Raw genomic sequence first — 15274 nt, 5'->3', positions numbered from 1 at the left:
TTCAATACCTCGCCATTTATTCTCCTCTCTGACACCAAAGCGGTGTCTACATTTGGTAATAATTATAGTCATTATCTCTTGAAAATGTAGCTTTTTCAGTGGGAAAAAAAAAATCAACATTTGAAGACCTTGTTTTGCCTGTGATTTGATCTTCTTTTGTGCTTATGCTGCACTTTGCTGCATATTTCCAAAATGTTGATGTTGAATGAAAAACAGCCCTCTCACAGAGGGGGGAATGACTAAAGCAAATGCGTCAGAGGACTCAGTGTGAGAACAAGCTGCAGAAATGCTGCCATCATCTGGCCGCTCAGACTCATGCTGCATGCTTGTCCACACAACTCTGATCAACACAACAAAATACTTGTATTTCCTCTCACACAGGAGGCACCAAAGGCAGTGAGAAATAACAAGCAATTTGGATTGACTGCGTTAGGCTGGGAAGGGCCTGTCAGACGATAGGAGGAAGCTCACAGACATCTGTTCATCAGATCATCTCGGTAATTATGTTAGTAATTCTCCCTGTGATCTTCATGATCATTAGTCATGTCCGTGTGGGGCAGATCAGGCACCAAACCCCCATGACACCCACACAAACACACACACTTGGATTGGCTTTTATAATCTCCCCAACAAGCAGATTACACCTCTGCCATTGAGGTGTCAGTGTGAGTTAGATGACAGGAGGGTATTCCGCTTCTTAATGAGCATATCTGCCCCCTTAAACAAACACATAGATACTGCAGATTAAGGGTAATCCCTGCCTTCTCTAATCACTATTGTTCTCATTATTGTTATTGTTGATGGGAGTGTGTGTGTGTGTGTGTGTGTGAGATCTCAGTGACATTTGGCCGTTGCCTATTTTTCTGTTTTTGCACAAGTGTTAATTTATCAGGGTTAAGCTCGACAGTAGCATGTGTTTTCAGCATTAGCCGCCACCTATAATCTGTGATATGAACAAAAACATAAACACCTCCACCAGGATTTGGTAACACGTAGCATTTGACCGCAGATATAAACAGCCTGGGGGCAAAAACAAAAAGAAACAAAGAGATTATTGTTGACATTTTAACGGGCAAAGACGTACAATAACTTGGCAGCCATACTGAGGGAATGTTGCTGAATACTGAATGTTGTTGTTTTGCTGCTCTGTGATGTGCAGGCAGTTCATGGGATGTGCCGTACTGATACGTTCCCACAGGGTTTATTTCTAATCAGGGTGTTTTCTGTCCCTCTGCAAGCCTCAACTCAACTCAGGGATTTTTTTTAATTGTGCTATTTCTTTTTTGAGCTTCCCAACAAAACATGTCACACCATTATGATTTTATGATTAGATATGGTTTAGCCATAACTCACTAACTTTTTGTCCATGTAAAATAAGCTGTTTTTCACATTTTGATACAAGTAAAGCATCTGCAAACTGGGAGCTCTTCTACCTCCGCGGGATATTTTTGGATTCTTTCCACTGCTGGTTAATTTTCAACTTAACTTCATGTTATACTACCCCAGTGTGAATAGACCTGAGTGCAGACACTTGTACTCCTTTTCCCAGAAAATCTATCACTCTGTTGCCTCCAGTTTCAGTATCATTTCACTGGCTGAAGGAAAGACGTCTGACAGGAGCTTTCAGCTGCATCTCATGTTCTTCCTCAGCAGACAGTTTTTGCTCATACAAGATTATTTTGTCAAACTAATGCTCCTGACGTGCATGTCCACTTCAACTCTATGACTCATTATGCACAAAGTTTGAACTTTTGTGGTATTTTTGTTTCAGATAATTGAAAATTGTAAAATGGACAGCTAACCCGGTCTCAAGGGCTTATCACCCAAGAAGGTCCTAGACTAGGCCCCCTAGACTACTTCTGCCTCTTCCCCAACATGAACAATGACGGCATTACTGTTGTGGACCACTTTCTGGAAGTCCAAGACACCGACATCGAAAAGGAAGGGAGGGTGTGAAAACTGTAGGAGGCCTCATTTACAAGCGACAGTTATCTAAAGTAGTAAGATGTATCGTCCTAAAATTTTCAAAAAGCTACAGAGATCAGTTTACTCATTATCTTACCAAAAACAGGGGCCACACAAAGGTACAACTTATCTCTGTGAAAAGGTTATGAATGATATTCAGTAGCTAATCCTGTGTTTATGCCACAAGGTGGAGTCTCGGTGTCTACAGTGTTTTTTAACAGAGAGGAAAATACACCACATCAGGAAAAACTGTGTTCACAAGCAGTCTATTCATTTTATTTGTCTGGAAATACAGTAACAAACATGTGCAAAGTACTGCAGGACTGATAGTGATATAACAGAGAGGAGCAGCAAATTCTCAAATCTGAGAGAGTGGAAATGGATGATGGTCACTTTATTTATAAATAATTTAAATAAATAACTGATCATCAAAATTGTTGTTAATTAATGTTCCTGCCATTTAAAATTCCAGTTTATCATATGAAATCTCCTGTTAAAGTAGATTTAACAGATGTTTTACTGTTTTATTAACTATATAGCCACTATATTATCTCTTTGTTCTCCACTATAATGTTAACAGCATCCAGAAACACTGTTTAACCCATTGGCTTGGACTGAGACTGGATTACAGTGACTGATACTTGTAATTAGCCGCATATACAGGAGCAATGAAAGTCTTGAATGTGAGAGGTTACTTGTTGGGTTGATTGCAACTAAAACACCACTGACCTCTAGTGGCTGAGGAGAGAAATGACAAGTCAAGTTTTTTGTTGCTATATTTGTTCATGTTCAAGTGTTAAGGTCACCATGGGTGCACATAGTGGACTATACTATACTTAATGATAAATGCCCAGGATTGTTTTGTTGTGTTCTGTTTGTTTTTGTAAAACTTTAAAACTGTATTTAAAAATAAAGGTAAAAAAAACAACAACAACATGGTGTCATGAGATTTTCAGAAGCTAACTGAGCAGATGTTCTTGTCCTGTCCCCTCCAGGCTCCAGGACTGTGTCTCCTGATGGGACCATTGGGACCTCAGGACCAGTGCTTCCACTTACCTGGTGAAATGGAGTTTCACTGTCACCTGGAAGGCATGGCGCACCAAAAGAAAGCTCCAGTCCACAGGACGGTCCCTGATGAGAAAACCCACGTCTACACGGGGAGAGAACATGCAAACTCCACCAGCTTTCCAAGAAACACAGTGATGAAGGTATTACTATGCTTTAGCGACTCCTCCTCATAGCTGAGAGACAAAGTCGCGTGGACTAAATAAGTCTGGGCTCGGTCTGCTTGTTCTAAAGCTGTCCTCACTGTTATCTGCAAACCGACAGTTTTAGCAGTTACAGGCCACACTTCCTTGGTCTTCAGGTGACTCCAGTCTGTTTATTATAATGGCGGCTGATTTCTTTATGCTGATCTCCTCAACTTCTGTTATCTCGTCTGGAGTAGACAAGAGTTTAGTGGGGGGGGGCTGAACACGGAATACTTGTGTGTTCTGGTCATGCTGGGGTCCACAGGTGGTGCAGGTAGTGCAGGGATTCCTCCTTAGTATTCTGGACGGTCCCTGATGTACTGACAGCCTCAAGCAGCACAGAGAGAGAATCCTGCACCACCTGACTGTGGTTTTGTGGTGCTGTATGTTCACAACATTCTACCTCTGATAGTAAATGATAGAAGACACATGACAACCATTTTGTTATTAATATTTTTTGTAATTATTTTGATGCCAAATTGGGGGGGGGCAATTTAGAGTTTCCAATTGAGCTGCATGTTTTTAGAATGTGGGAGGAAACCGGAGTACCCGGAGAAAACCCACGTCAATACGGGGAGAACATGCAAACTCCACACAGAAAGGGCCGAGCAAAGCTCAGCCTTGTCCCTGTGAGGCCACAAAGAGCCACCGTGTTGCCCTAGCTGAGTTGTTAATTGTTCCAATTATGTTGCAGAGGAGGGTGGCGGGTTGAGGAGGTGGTGGTTGGGTGACTGAACACGAATATTGTGTGTTCTAGTCATGCTGGAGTCCACAGGTGGTGCTGGGATTCCTCCTAAGGATTCTGGCTATGAAAGTGAACATTCCTATCATCATGGTGCGGTGCTTCTGGGTCATCTGGGGCGTGGATTCTTCCTCCTGGTCGTGGTCACATTGAGGCGCTGGTTCCTCACTTTTGTCACAGGTTCCACCCACTTTGTTGCTCCTTCTGGCGAAAAACCTCCTCACTTTCTTCATCCAGTTTCTCTTTCCGTCTTTCGGCTTCTGCAGCTGTGCTTTTAAAACCTTGACAAGAGTGTCCGTGAAAATCATGTGTCTGGATACCATGGCTACCTGCAGCTGCTTTGCAGATCCAAACTCCTTACAAAGCTGCTTATAGATAGCAATGTGTATCTTTCCAACAGTCTGTGGGAGAGGGGAACTTAACTCTCCTGCAGTCTTCTCTCTCAGAACTAAAGCCAGTCCGTCAAAGTCCACGTCCATTATTGATGTTTTTGTGGATTCAGCAATGTGATCCACCAGCTTTCCAAACAACACAGTGACGAAGGTATTACTCTGCCTTAGCGCCTCCTCCTCAGAGCTGAGAGACCAAGAGTTGTGTGAACTACATGAGTCTGAGTTCAATCTGCTTGTTCTAAAGCTGGCCATACTTCCTTGGTCTTCAGCTAACACCACTTTGTTGTTTATAATGGTGGCTGGTTTCTTTATGCTGATCTCCTCAACTTCAGTTATCTCATCTGGAGTAGAATCCTCTGAGCCATCACTAGCCAGAGTTTTGTTGCTGTCAGATGATTCTGCTGTAAACCTCAGTATGTGAATAATTTGATCAACCATTTCCTTGGTGTGACTTTTATAGCTTTTGGGCTTAGCTTCAGACTCCTCTGACTGTGTTAAAAAGTTTGGCATTCTGATGGGAGCCAGGGAGATGTCCAGCTGCTGCTTCACATCTACTGAAATTAACTGTAGCAGTTTGTCAAAAAATTTGGACAGCGGCTTTTCGCCTCCGAGAACACCAACAAAGCAGAGGCAAATAGCGTTTCCAATGGAGGCTTGGATATCCTCCTCTGTCACGGGGTAGGGGTTGGATAAGGTGCTGGGTCCATCTGGGGAAATCTGGTCTTCCATCTTGGTAAAAATCTGACGTGCTACAACATCAGAGAGTATGCTACTGGCCAGTTCTACAATCTGACAACACATGGTGGACAGTCGACAGTTTGTGTTTGAGTCTGGTTTTCCCTTTAGCAATAAGCAACACTGCCTGGAAGAAAAGAGCAAAACAAATCTTTAAACCAATGTTTAAATACATGTACATATATAGATGTCATTATTTTTGCTGCTTGTTGCTGACTTTGAACTTGTGACTTAATACTTACTCTTCTGAGAGTGGTTCCAGTTGTGAGACGATAATATTTTCAAAGGTCCTAGGTTTGAGGCGCGGGATGTCCAAACTGCAGCATCTCAGTGTTACCAATGATTCTTCTGATGAAATCTAGAAAGAAAAACAATCAGGTTTTAGCAACCAGATCAAAACAGTTCTCATTGTGACAGGAAGGTGAAGAAACATCTACATGATAAAACAGTTTACTAACAGTAATTGTGCAGACTGTCTGCATTCAGACAGAGCAGACAGATTACAAATATCCAAATTAAAAATGTTGTCACGTGTTGCCTTTGAACAATCAACTTTCAGATATTAGTGTGCAGCTCACAGCTGATCCAACAGAACTCTTCACAGAGAATAATTCACTTTATCTTCAACAACATCACAGCTGACAGATGAGGAAATTTCTCTGGGGAATTTCTCATCAACAGGTGAACTGATGGGAGCTGAAAACCCTCTAACAGAGCTGTGTGTGTGTGAGTGTGTGTGTGAGTGAGTGAGTGAGTGAGTGATTCGGGGCTAAATCATCTTACTTCTGCCATTTCGAGTGACGATGGATCCGTGGTAGTACGATCGGGTGGTGATCGCTCCATGTTACTTGTGTGTCGCCTGCCTTTCTCCATGAACGTCTGCGTACAGTGACCGTCACAGAATCTTCAGCTGACTTTATTATGACTGAACGCTACGTCACAATTACGCCATTGGAACATCAAAGCACTCGCGACACTTTCTAGTTTTATTGGATACACGGGGACCCGCAAATGACGCAATACCTTCCCTAACTCTAAACCTAACCCAGACCTAAGTCTAACACCAACCCCCCCCCCCAAACCTTAACCCTCAAACAGCCATTTCAACGTGTGGGTTCCTGATTTTTTGTCCCCCACAAGACTTGGAGAGGGCTTAAAGAAGAGGGACACATTGATTAATGATACGTTGTTACATTATTTACCGTATTAGGTTGAAATCAACCAAATAATAATTGTACGTTTTATTTCGTAGTCATTTTGTGTCTGTTTTTTTGAGCCATTGTGTGTCTCTTTGTGATAGTGTGTCTTTTCAGTGGTTTTGTGTCTTGTCAAGTCAAGCAGGTTTTATTGTCGTTTCAGCCATATACATAGTATACAATGAGACGGAACAACGTTTCACCGGGAACAATTGGTGAGATACACAACTGTTAAAACACAGTAGAGACAAGTTGTTGTTTTTGTTTTTTTTTTGTTTCTTTTTTTTCATTGTAGTTCTGCATTTGTTTTTAGACCTTGTGCGTCTCTTTTTATTTGTCCAGCATTTTTTTATGGTTGTTAAATGTTTTTCGTCGATTTGTAGTTGTATTGTGTTTGGAGTCGTTTTGTGACTCCGGATTTGTTGCATTCATGATCTTGTGGTTGTGCGTCTGTTTTTTTTTTTTTTTTTTTTGTAGTTACATCTATTTCTAGTTGTTTCGTGTGTCCTTTTCTGCATTGTGCGTCTCTTTTTTAGCCATTTGATTAACAGTGTTGCGTTTGAAATATAACAATATAGAAAACTGGTTTAGTCTTTTATATCGCAGCTTGTGAAGTAGTCAAATTCAAAATACATTTCACTGTACAGAGCAGCAACATCGTGAAGAGCCATTGGCCCAATATTAAAGAGGGACAGACATTGGATGTTCCATCACTTCCGTTTTCCCTGTCTGGGTCAAGTCGGACAGCAATACGCAGGATATTTCAAATATTTCAGATATTTCAGAATAAAATGTGTGGTAAACAAAATGCGCAACTTCTCACGACTAAAAGGGGCAATTGTGGGTAAAAAAAATAGGTGTAAGCGTTAAAATCTTAGTACACACATCGCCCTGAAAAAAAATTAAGCGCCCTAAATGTCAAGATTTTATATTAAACCTATTCTTCAACTTCCGGTTTCGTTGCGGCGCAGTTAGCCATGGCTGACTTGATAACAGCTCAGAGGAAACGACTGTCAGCAAATATAGGTTAGCTTTCTTGTTACACAGACGGAAACATGGTGTCCGCTGCGATTCTCTTTCTTTTAACGGTGGGCTCTGTGTGTGGACAAGCTGCAGCAGGAAAAAAACTAGTTTATGTCACCGTGGTGAGTAATATCAATATATTGTATAACGCTGCGGAAGCTGTGCTCAACTCAGCGGTGGTTTGTCTCGCTTCTCTTTGGGGTGGTTCGGCGATTATGGAACTACGTTCAAAATTTAGGAGGTTTTGTGTTTTCTTTGCTTATTTGTAAGCTTATTTTTTCCCTCTGAAAACGAATTAAGCCAGGCAGAAATCGTAGGGATCTTTTATTAAATCCGGCGTATTAAAAAAGCTACTTAGCAGCTGTTAGTCTTTAAAGAAGCATATTTTTGCAATTACAATAGCAACGCTTAGCGTTAGGAGAGTAACTGCAAAAGTGGACATTTTTATTGAAAAAAAAAATATAAAATTACAATTAGATTAAAATTACACACGTAAGACACCACCAAACGACCAGTCTTTCAAAAAAAAAAAAACCATGAGAGGAACTCTGTTAGCAAGTGTTCAGCTGACACTGAAATAAATCATTTGAGGTCTTCTGAACTCCCTTATTAATGTAATTCCTGGCAAACAAGGAAGCAACCCTGCATTACAAGCCTTACTCGTCTGACCTGTCAGCTATATTATTTCAGTGTTTGAAATGAGCTACAGCAAGAGCCATTGTCATGTTTTAAATTGTAATACACAAACCTGTCAGACCAGTCAACCCTTTTAACAATTCAAACACCAAACCATATTTTGTAGCAAGCTCTTATTTTATATTGTGTGCACTGCTTGTCAAATTGATAATAACATGGGGCATCGCGTCTCTGTGTATGTTTCCCTCAATTCAAGCCCAGATCAGTAGCACATATTAAGGTGAAGGTGCTGAAGTATTTGCAGATGCAGCTTCGTCGAACCTGTTCACAGCTCACCAGGAATGCCAGCTCGGCAAAGGGAAGAAATGCAGTGTAGTCAAGGATACAGAAGTTACTGTCACAGTAAGAGTGAGACATACACTATACATTTAACTAACTTAAGCGAGGGTCAGTGAATTTCATGTGTCTGATTATTTTCTGAGTATAAAGATACATGCAGTTGCAGCAGAGTAGATAACATAATATGGCAAGCTGTGAACACAAACATTGTAGCTGTGATTGATTGTTATTTATCACAATCTCATTTATCTAAATCTGCTCTGGCTTGAGGATGAGTGGGTTCTGTTTCCTACATTCTGTCCCTCCTCTCGCCATTTTTTTTTTTTTTTTTTTTGTAGCGTTACAGACATGGCATCTGTCACTAATGTGAGAATTGAAATAGCATTAGACACACTCGTGTTTTCCTGTGTTAAAGCCATGACATCAACAAACTTGCATGTTTGCAGCATTAAACTATGTGGCTGAGGGGAAGGTCAGGTCAGTGGGTCAACATAGATTTTCTCTGTTTGTTTTTTGTTTTTTTTTTTGGTGACTGTTGCAGCTACTAAGGTACCTAAAGTCCATGTTAGTTCCTATTGTTGGACTCATTCTTAGAAACTGTTACCTAGTTACCTGTGAGATATCCATTAATGGATTGTGGAGCAGATACGATTAGGAGTCCTAAAGGGATAATCCACCCTTCAAATAGAATTTACACACTTTATCAGCTATTTTAGACAGATCAGTCATGTGTGCTCTTCACACCAGAAAACCAGAAAGCCAGTCTTCTCTTTTAGTGGCTCGAAGATTGAAACCTGAAACTGTGACTGGGGACAGAGACCTGCACTAACTGTAGACTTAACATTGAAACTCTATTTATTCCCAAAGGAGTAGTTTCAGGTGTGGTTCCCAGTTCATAAATGTATTTCCTGAAAAAGTCCCTGTAAAGTACATAAATATATTATGTCTGTTTTTATTATCTGTTTTCGGTTTTAAATCAAGCCTCACTTTTTTTAATGGATTGTCGGTTTTTAGATCAGTTTAAACCCTATTGTGTTATGAAGTTCTCAGCCGACATGCTGTGGCTGTTTACCTAGATTACTAATGGATGACATGACAGTGTTTGACAAACACATGTCAAGATCCTTACTGTCAGCTGACTGGTTTTTATAACCAGCAGTGACACAAATAAAACCTGGACATAAGTTTGGCTTCTTTCTGTTTCAGAGGAGCTGTATGGTCTTTACAAATGTTTTAATAGCAGCATATTAATAATCCTCTCTCTCCCCCTCCTCCAGCTGTTTCGTCATGGTGACCGGTCACCAGTTAAAGCCTATCCTACTGACCCACACCAAGAGAGTGACTGGCCACAAGGCTTTGGACAGTTATCCCAGGTATAACCTGACCTTATCCATATCTGTAAAATTCAGTTTTAATTAATCCAGTATAATGTAAGCTTGACTTTCTTCCTGATGTGTGTGTGTGTGTGTGTGTGTTTTAGGAGGGGATGAGGCAGCACTTTGAACTGGGCCAGTTTCTGAGGAATCGCTACAAAGGATTCCTCAACGAATCCTACGACAGACATGAGGTGGGAGTCCCGCCCCTCCCCCCCGAGCAGAACCTTTACACACAGATGTTGATTCATTAATATTTCGGGGGCCTCCTGCCATGTCGGTGTTATACTGGGCTCCTACTGATGCTGGATTTCCTGGAACATGATGGAGGTTTGAGAAGGGCTGTGCAGATTCACCTGACCAAAGTCGGTTATTAGCACCTCTCCTCAAACTATACATCATATTTGGACTCAACATATTCAATGCTGTCTGTTTCAAGGCTCCGGCGACCATGCTGCAGTTTGTAAATAAAGTTGTATCTCCTCTGTCCTCAGATCTCGGTTCGCAGCACAGACTACGATCGCACCCTCATGAGCGCCGAGGCCAACCTGGCAGGTCTGAACATCAGTTCACTCCTCTTCCTCCTGCCTCGCCTCTGTTTACCTGCACTTCCTCCTCACCTTAACAGTCTCTGTTATTCTGACTCCTGCCTCCATCTTAGGTCTCTACCCCCCCAGTGGTCAGCAGGTCTTCAAATCCAACCTGAGGTGGCAGCCAATACCTGTCCACACTGTGCCACAAAGTGAAGAGAGGGTATGAATATGAGGGCTTTTTATCAGTGTACCTTGCTGATTGAAAACACTTTGAACTTTCTCTCTCTTTTTCTTTTTTTTTTGTTTTAGCTTCTGTCGTTTCCTCTGGCAGACTGTCCTCGCTACAAACAGCTGATGAACGACACCGAACACACAGAGGAGTTTCTTAACGTCACCACTACGTACCAGGTACAGCTCATTTCTTTTATTTATTAGTGCCATAATCAGTGCTACAGCTACCACAAATTAACCAACAATAAACACACACACACACACACACACGATGAAGTAATCAGTGATTGTGTCCCTCTCTTTAGGACATCATACAGCTGGTGAGGACTAAAACAGGGCTGAATAAGACCAATGTGGAATCAGTCTGGAGTGTGTACGACACACTCTTCTGTGAGGTGAGAACACACACACACACACAAACACACCAGTAAAAACAAGAAGTGAAAACCCAGTTTTGTTCCGATGTGTCTGCTGACCCGTGGTATTGACCGTAACAACATGTTGGAGAAATTTCATGTCATAGTTACTGTATGTGCCTTCATCTCAAATGGAGAGTGTTCTGCTGTTCAACATTTACAAACTGTTCAACAGAGACGTTGACTGACGTTACATGCGTCCTCTCGGTGGACTAATCCATAACTGATAAAATCTCATGAGTGTTGCTTTCAGTCAGGTGACTCTACTGGCCTCAGCGGCTTTGAGGAACATTTTGGCAATGACACTGCAACTAGTAGCAGTTTCACATCAGTTTTTGTCTTATCGAGTTGGCAAAGGTCTTAGTGGACAGCAGGAGCCACGTGGGCCAACCCTCCCAGTGTGATTTATTATTTTCACTAAATAAAAATACTGAGATTAATATCTGGAATTTAAAAATGTCAATGTTTCAGAGATTATTGTCCACGTGATTATGATACAAACAGAAGCGTGAGCCAGTCTGAAATCAGGGACAGTTGGGTCACCGAGTACAGCCACAGAGTCATTAAGCAACAATGTGAGAAGTGGTTGCAAAGAGAAAGAGGTGGAGGCAGAGTGTTGGGAAAGTGCTAACGAGAACAAAAGGACAGTTTGTCAGCAATTGCTGCTTAATCAAAGCTTTTAGGATCTTTCTGGTCTTGATATTTCATGATGTGTGTGTGTGTTCAGTCCCGTCACAACATGTCAGCTCCTAACTGGGTGACTCCTGGTGTGATGGAAAAGCTCCGAGTGCTCAAAGACTTTGGATTTCAGGTAAAGCAGCAATCGTTACCCATCTTTTATTTCGCTTTTTTTTTTTTTTTTTTTTTTTTTTTGAGGGGCCCGGGGTGGGTGTCTCATGATGGTCTAAATACTATTTTGGAGTTAAAAATATTGTAATTAAAGTTTGATGTTCAATTTTCACAGGTTTTATTTGGGGTCTACAAACAACAAGAAAAGAGCCGGCTGCAGGGAGGTACGTGTGTGTAGCTCAGTGAATTTCAAAGGGACAGTCTGTTTCTAACAAACATTACTCAAGCAGGAGGAAATAGTGTGTTTGTTGGGAACTATTTTCAGCAGCGGATTCATACCCGTTGGGTGTACTTCTGCTCTCCGTCTCTCAGGTATCCTGTTGGGTGAAATAGTGAAGAATCTTTCCAAGATGGCCGTCCCAGACCCCACACAGCGGCTCAAAATGATGATGCTGTCAGCGGTGAGCTAGTTAATATGCTAAGATGATAAGAATCACTCACTGAACTGCTGTTCAGGTGGGTTTGGCTCGTTTAGGCTGGAGCCAGCTCGGCTTTTACACCAAAGTGGTGTTGATCTTCTCACCGTGTGTGTGTGTGTGTGTTTTTTGTTTGTGTTCCACAGCATGACACCACTGTAGCTGCTCTTCAGGCCAGCTTGAATGTGTTCAATGGAAGACAGCCGCCATACGCCTCCTGTCAAATATTTGAGCTGTACAGGGATGACAGCGGGTAAAACACTTTTACTTTGAAATTTAGCACAACTAGATTCTGCTGTGTCAAAAATACAATCACCTTGACACCTCCTGTGTCCCTCTCTCTGCCTCCAGCCCTGTTTCAGTGTCCATGTTTTACCGGAATGACAGCACGGTGGATCCGTACCCGCAGCAGTTACCTGGCTGCTCCGTCGACTGCCCCCTGGACGACTTTGTGAGAATCACAAAGCTCTCTATTTCAGACGACCGGGACGCAGAGTGTCAGTTGCCTTCTGAAGGAAGAGGTAAAGGTGAGTTCTTCACACACACTCTCTCAGTTTAAAAACTCCGTTTTCTGCTGCTGATCCGGGGTCGGGTCACGGTGGCAGGGGGTTGATCAGGGAAACCCAGACGTCCCTTTCCTGAGCAACATTTTCCAGGTCCTCCTGGGGGACTCTGAGGTGTTCCCAGGCCAGATGAGATATGTAATCTCTCCAGCATGTTCAGCGTCTTCTGCTCCACCTCCCAGAGGAAACTCATTTCAGCTGCTTGTAACCGCGATGCCAGTCTTACCCAAAGCTCTGATCTGTATGTAAACCTGTGCATTGAGGCGAACCTGACACTCCCCAGGGAGAACTCTAACACAGCAGCTCTCAGCCGGGGGCTTGTGAGTATCCCCGCACCCGCCCGGCACCTCTCACCCCGGGCTTCTCTGGAAAAGGACAAAGCCCATCCCCTCTCCTGGAGTTTGGTTCCAGAGCCAGTTCCCTGAGCCAGTCGGTACCACTCCACCTCCCGCACCAACTCCGGCTCCTTCCCCGCCAGAGAATCTGAAGGCTAAAATAAAAAAAAAAACACAGACTGCACCACCATTGATCTTTTTCCTCCATTCTCCCTTCTTCTCCTCTTTCTCTTTTTCCATCTGCCCTTTATCTCTCTACCTTCAGAGGTGATCATCAGTCTGGTGGTGTCCGGCTGTCTGCTGCTTCTCCTCATCATCCTCCTCCTCGGGGTTATTTGTTGGCAAAAAGAGCCAATCACTAACCTGGGATACCACCATGTGATCAACCAAGAGGTCGGAGAGGAATCCTGACAGAAGCACATGCTCCTCCCTCGGAGGTCTCCAAACCTGCCATCGTGGGACAGCAGCGATGAGGACGAGCTCTAAAACTCTAAAACTCCTGCGTGACCTTTCCAGTGGCGTCATCAGCTCTGGTTCAGGACCCACAATGATTTTTGTTTTTTGTTTTTTTTAAATTGACGAAACATTTCAAATTAAGATTTTATAGATTTTAAAAAATACTCCAGGGACCAAGACAACGCAGCAGGGAAAACCTTTTTTTTTAATCTTAACAGTTTGTCATGTAGAGTAACAGCTGTGTTCCCACATGGTTTCACGTCCAATCAGACACTTAGGTTCAAGATTTCAACAAATACGACCCAGATTCCTGTTTGGAAAGACACAGTGTTCATCGCTCAGTCTGGGAGTTTTAACCCGTGCGGTTTGGGACGCGAACGACCGCAGGAAGTGCTTAGAAACGTTCTGATTTTTAATAACGTGATAATGACCTGAAGTTCTTGGTACTGTCATTGCAAATGTTCTCCCAGCAGGTCTTTTTTTTATTTTTCTGAGCTCCTGATTACAAAAGAGCTAAACTGTTGACTTAATTACAGCTTGATTAGTTAAAGATGATCAACTCAAGTCCAGGATGTTTGCAATACTGGTCTGATTCTGCTGGTTTTTAATGGGCAGGATTATATTTGTTTTGTATGTGTGTGCAATCGCAAATTTATGAGGAATGTCTATGTGTGTTGATTTATGTGTGCACAGATGTACTCGTGAACTCTGCGGATCAGTGTGTTGTGGTTTGTGAACTGTGTGTGTGTGTGTTTTCTCTAAGGCCTAATGACCCAGATGCCTTAAATGTTTTTAATAACTGCTTGTTTTTTTTGGTTTTTGTTCTTCTAACACTTTTTGTAGGATACCAAGTTTAGTCATTTGAACTTCTTCAGGTGCATTTGATTTTTTTTTTCAGAGGAGCAGCAGGGTGGTGTGGATCATTGAGAAACCAGAGAGCACCCACTCCCAAGTGTCCTTTAGCAAGACACTAAAACATCAGCTCGGAGGTGGCTTAGCTGAGCCTGACCTTTGACCTCTTAGAAGAGGGGAACCGAGCAAAATAGATGAGAATCTGATCAGTTCAACGATGCTCTATTTCACCTTCAGTCAGGTATCATTTCACTTTTATTCCTTCTTAAACAGAATCCGACTGTTTTCACTTTTTAAATGGCGAAAGTCTCGAAAACTTTGGAAACAATTTACACGTGTGCGTTTTTGAATCTCTGCCTTTTTAAAAAGTCGGCGTTCAATTGTTTGACAAATAAAAAGCGGTCACGTCTTCTGAACGAGGCGTCTCGTAAACGCAGAACAGATTGAATCCTGTCAGCGTGCTTTGTACAACCTTCAGCTGTTTTTCTTTAGTTTGTTTGCATTTGGTCTTTGATTATGAAAAAGAATATATACATATATATATATATAATACAGATGAGTATAAATCCTAATGCAGCAGTGCAGGGACCTCATTTTTCAGGATCCAGATTCTGGATTGTAAATTCATTTGCACATTGTTGAAATCATCGTCTTCACTCACATCATTATTGTTTGCAAGAAAATTTAAAACACTTGTCTCCGTTGCAGCAGCATTAAACACAGCTGAGGTTATTTGTCACTGTTGTGCCATTTCTACTTTCCTCCATGCTGGATGAAATGTTTGAGAATATGTGTGCGTGTGTTTAAATCTTATTTTGGAAAAATAAATGATCTCAGTCACTGCAAATGTTGTTGGTCGCTGTACAGAATCTCTCTGCTTGTGGATTCCTTTGCATAATAAGCTTAACAGATGTAGAACGCTGTGTTGTCTGTGTTCAGAGAGGAGGACGTGGGCCCTCGCTCAGGAATGCA

The 15274-nt window shown here is 42.2% G+C and overlaps 1 protein-coding gene across 2 annotated transcripts; it reads left to right on the top strand.

The window, feature by feature from the left end:
• Window positions 1-7271: 7271 nt before the first annotated feature.
• On the top strand, window positions 7272-15039 carry acp2 (acid phosphatase 2, lysosomal). 2 transcript variants are annotated; one of them, XM_041032146.1, is made up of 13 exons: window positions 7272-7425; window positions 9556-9651; window positions 9759-9845; window positions 10146-10206; window positions 10313-10404; window positions 10494-10592; window positions 10721-10810; window positions 11559-11642; window positions 11796-11844; window positions 11993-12081; window positions 12243-12349; window positions 12448-12617; window positions 13260-15039. In XM_041032146.1, exons 1-13 carry the CDS (start codon window positions 7336-7338, stop codon window positions 13403-13405), a joined length of 1260 nt encoding a protein of 419 aa, XP_040888080.1. In that variant the 5' UTR covers window positions 7272-7335; the 3' UTR covers window positions 13406-15039. The 2 variants fall into 2 exon arrangements, with proteins under 2 accessions (XP_040888080.1, XP_040888079.1); XM_041032145.1 differs by having other exon boundaries at window positions 12448-12623.
• The last annotated feature ends 235 nt before the right edge of the window (window positions 15040-15274 follow it).

This window comes from Toxotes jaculatrix, chromosome 24, assembly GCF_017976425.1.
Source record: "Toxotes jaculatrix isolate fToxJac2 chromosome 24, fToxJac2.pri, whole genome shotgun sequence".
Lineage (NCBI taxonomy): Eukaryota > Metazoa > Chordata > Actinopteri > Toxotidae > Toxotes > Toxotes jaculatrix.
Note: the sequence above shows the minus strand (reverse complement) of the source record. Positions and strands in the feature narration are given on the sequence as shown.

What these genes read in the sequence shown, in the direction of transcription:
- acp2 (XM_041032145.1), top strand. Translation starts at nt 7,336, where the DNA reads ATGGTGTCCGCTGCGATTCTCTTTCTTTTAACGGTGGGCTCTGTGTGT. An exon ending in AACTAGTTTATGTCACCGTG is followed by an intron (nt 7,426 to 9,555) that starts GTGAGTAATATC and finishes CCCCTCCTCCAG; the next exon opens with CTGTTTCGTCATGGTGACCG. An exon ending in ACGACACACTCTTCTGTGAG is followed by an intron (nt 10,811 to 11,558) that starts GTGAGAACACAC and finishes GTGTGTGTTCAG; the next exon opens with TCCCGTCACAACATGTCAGC.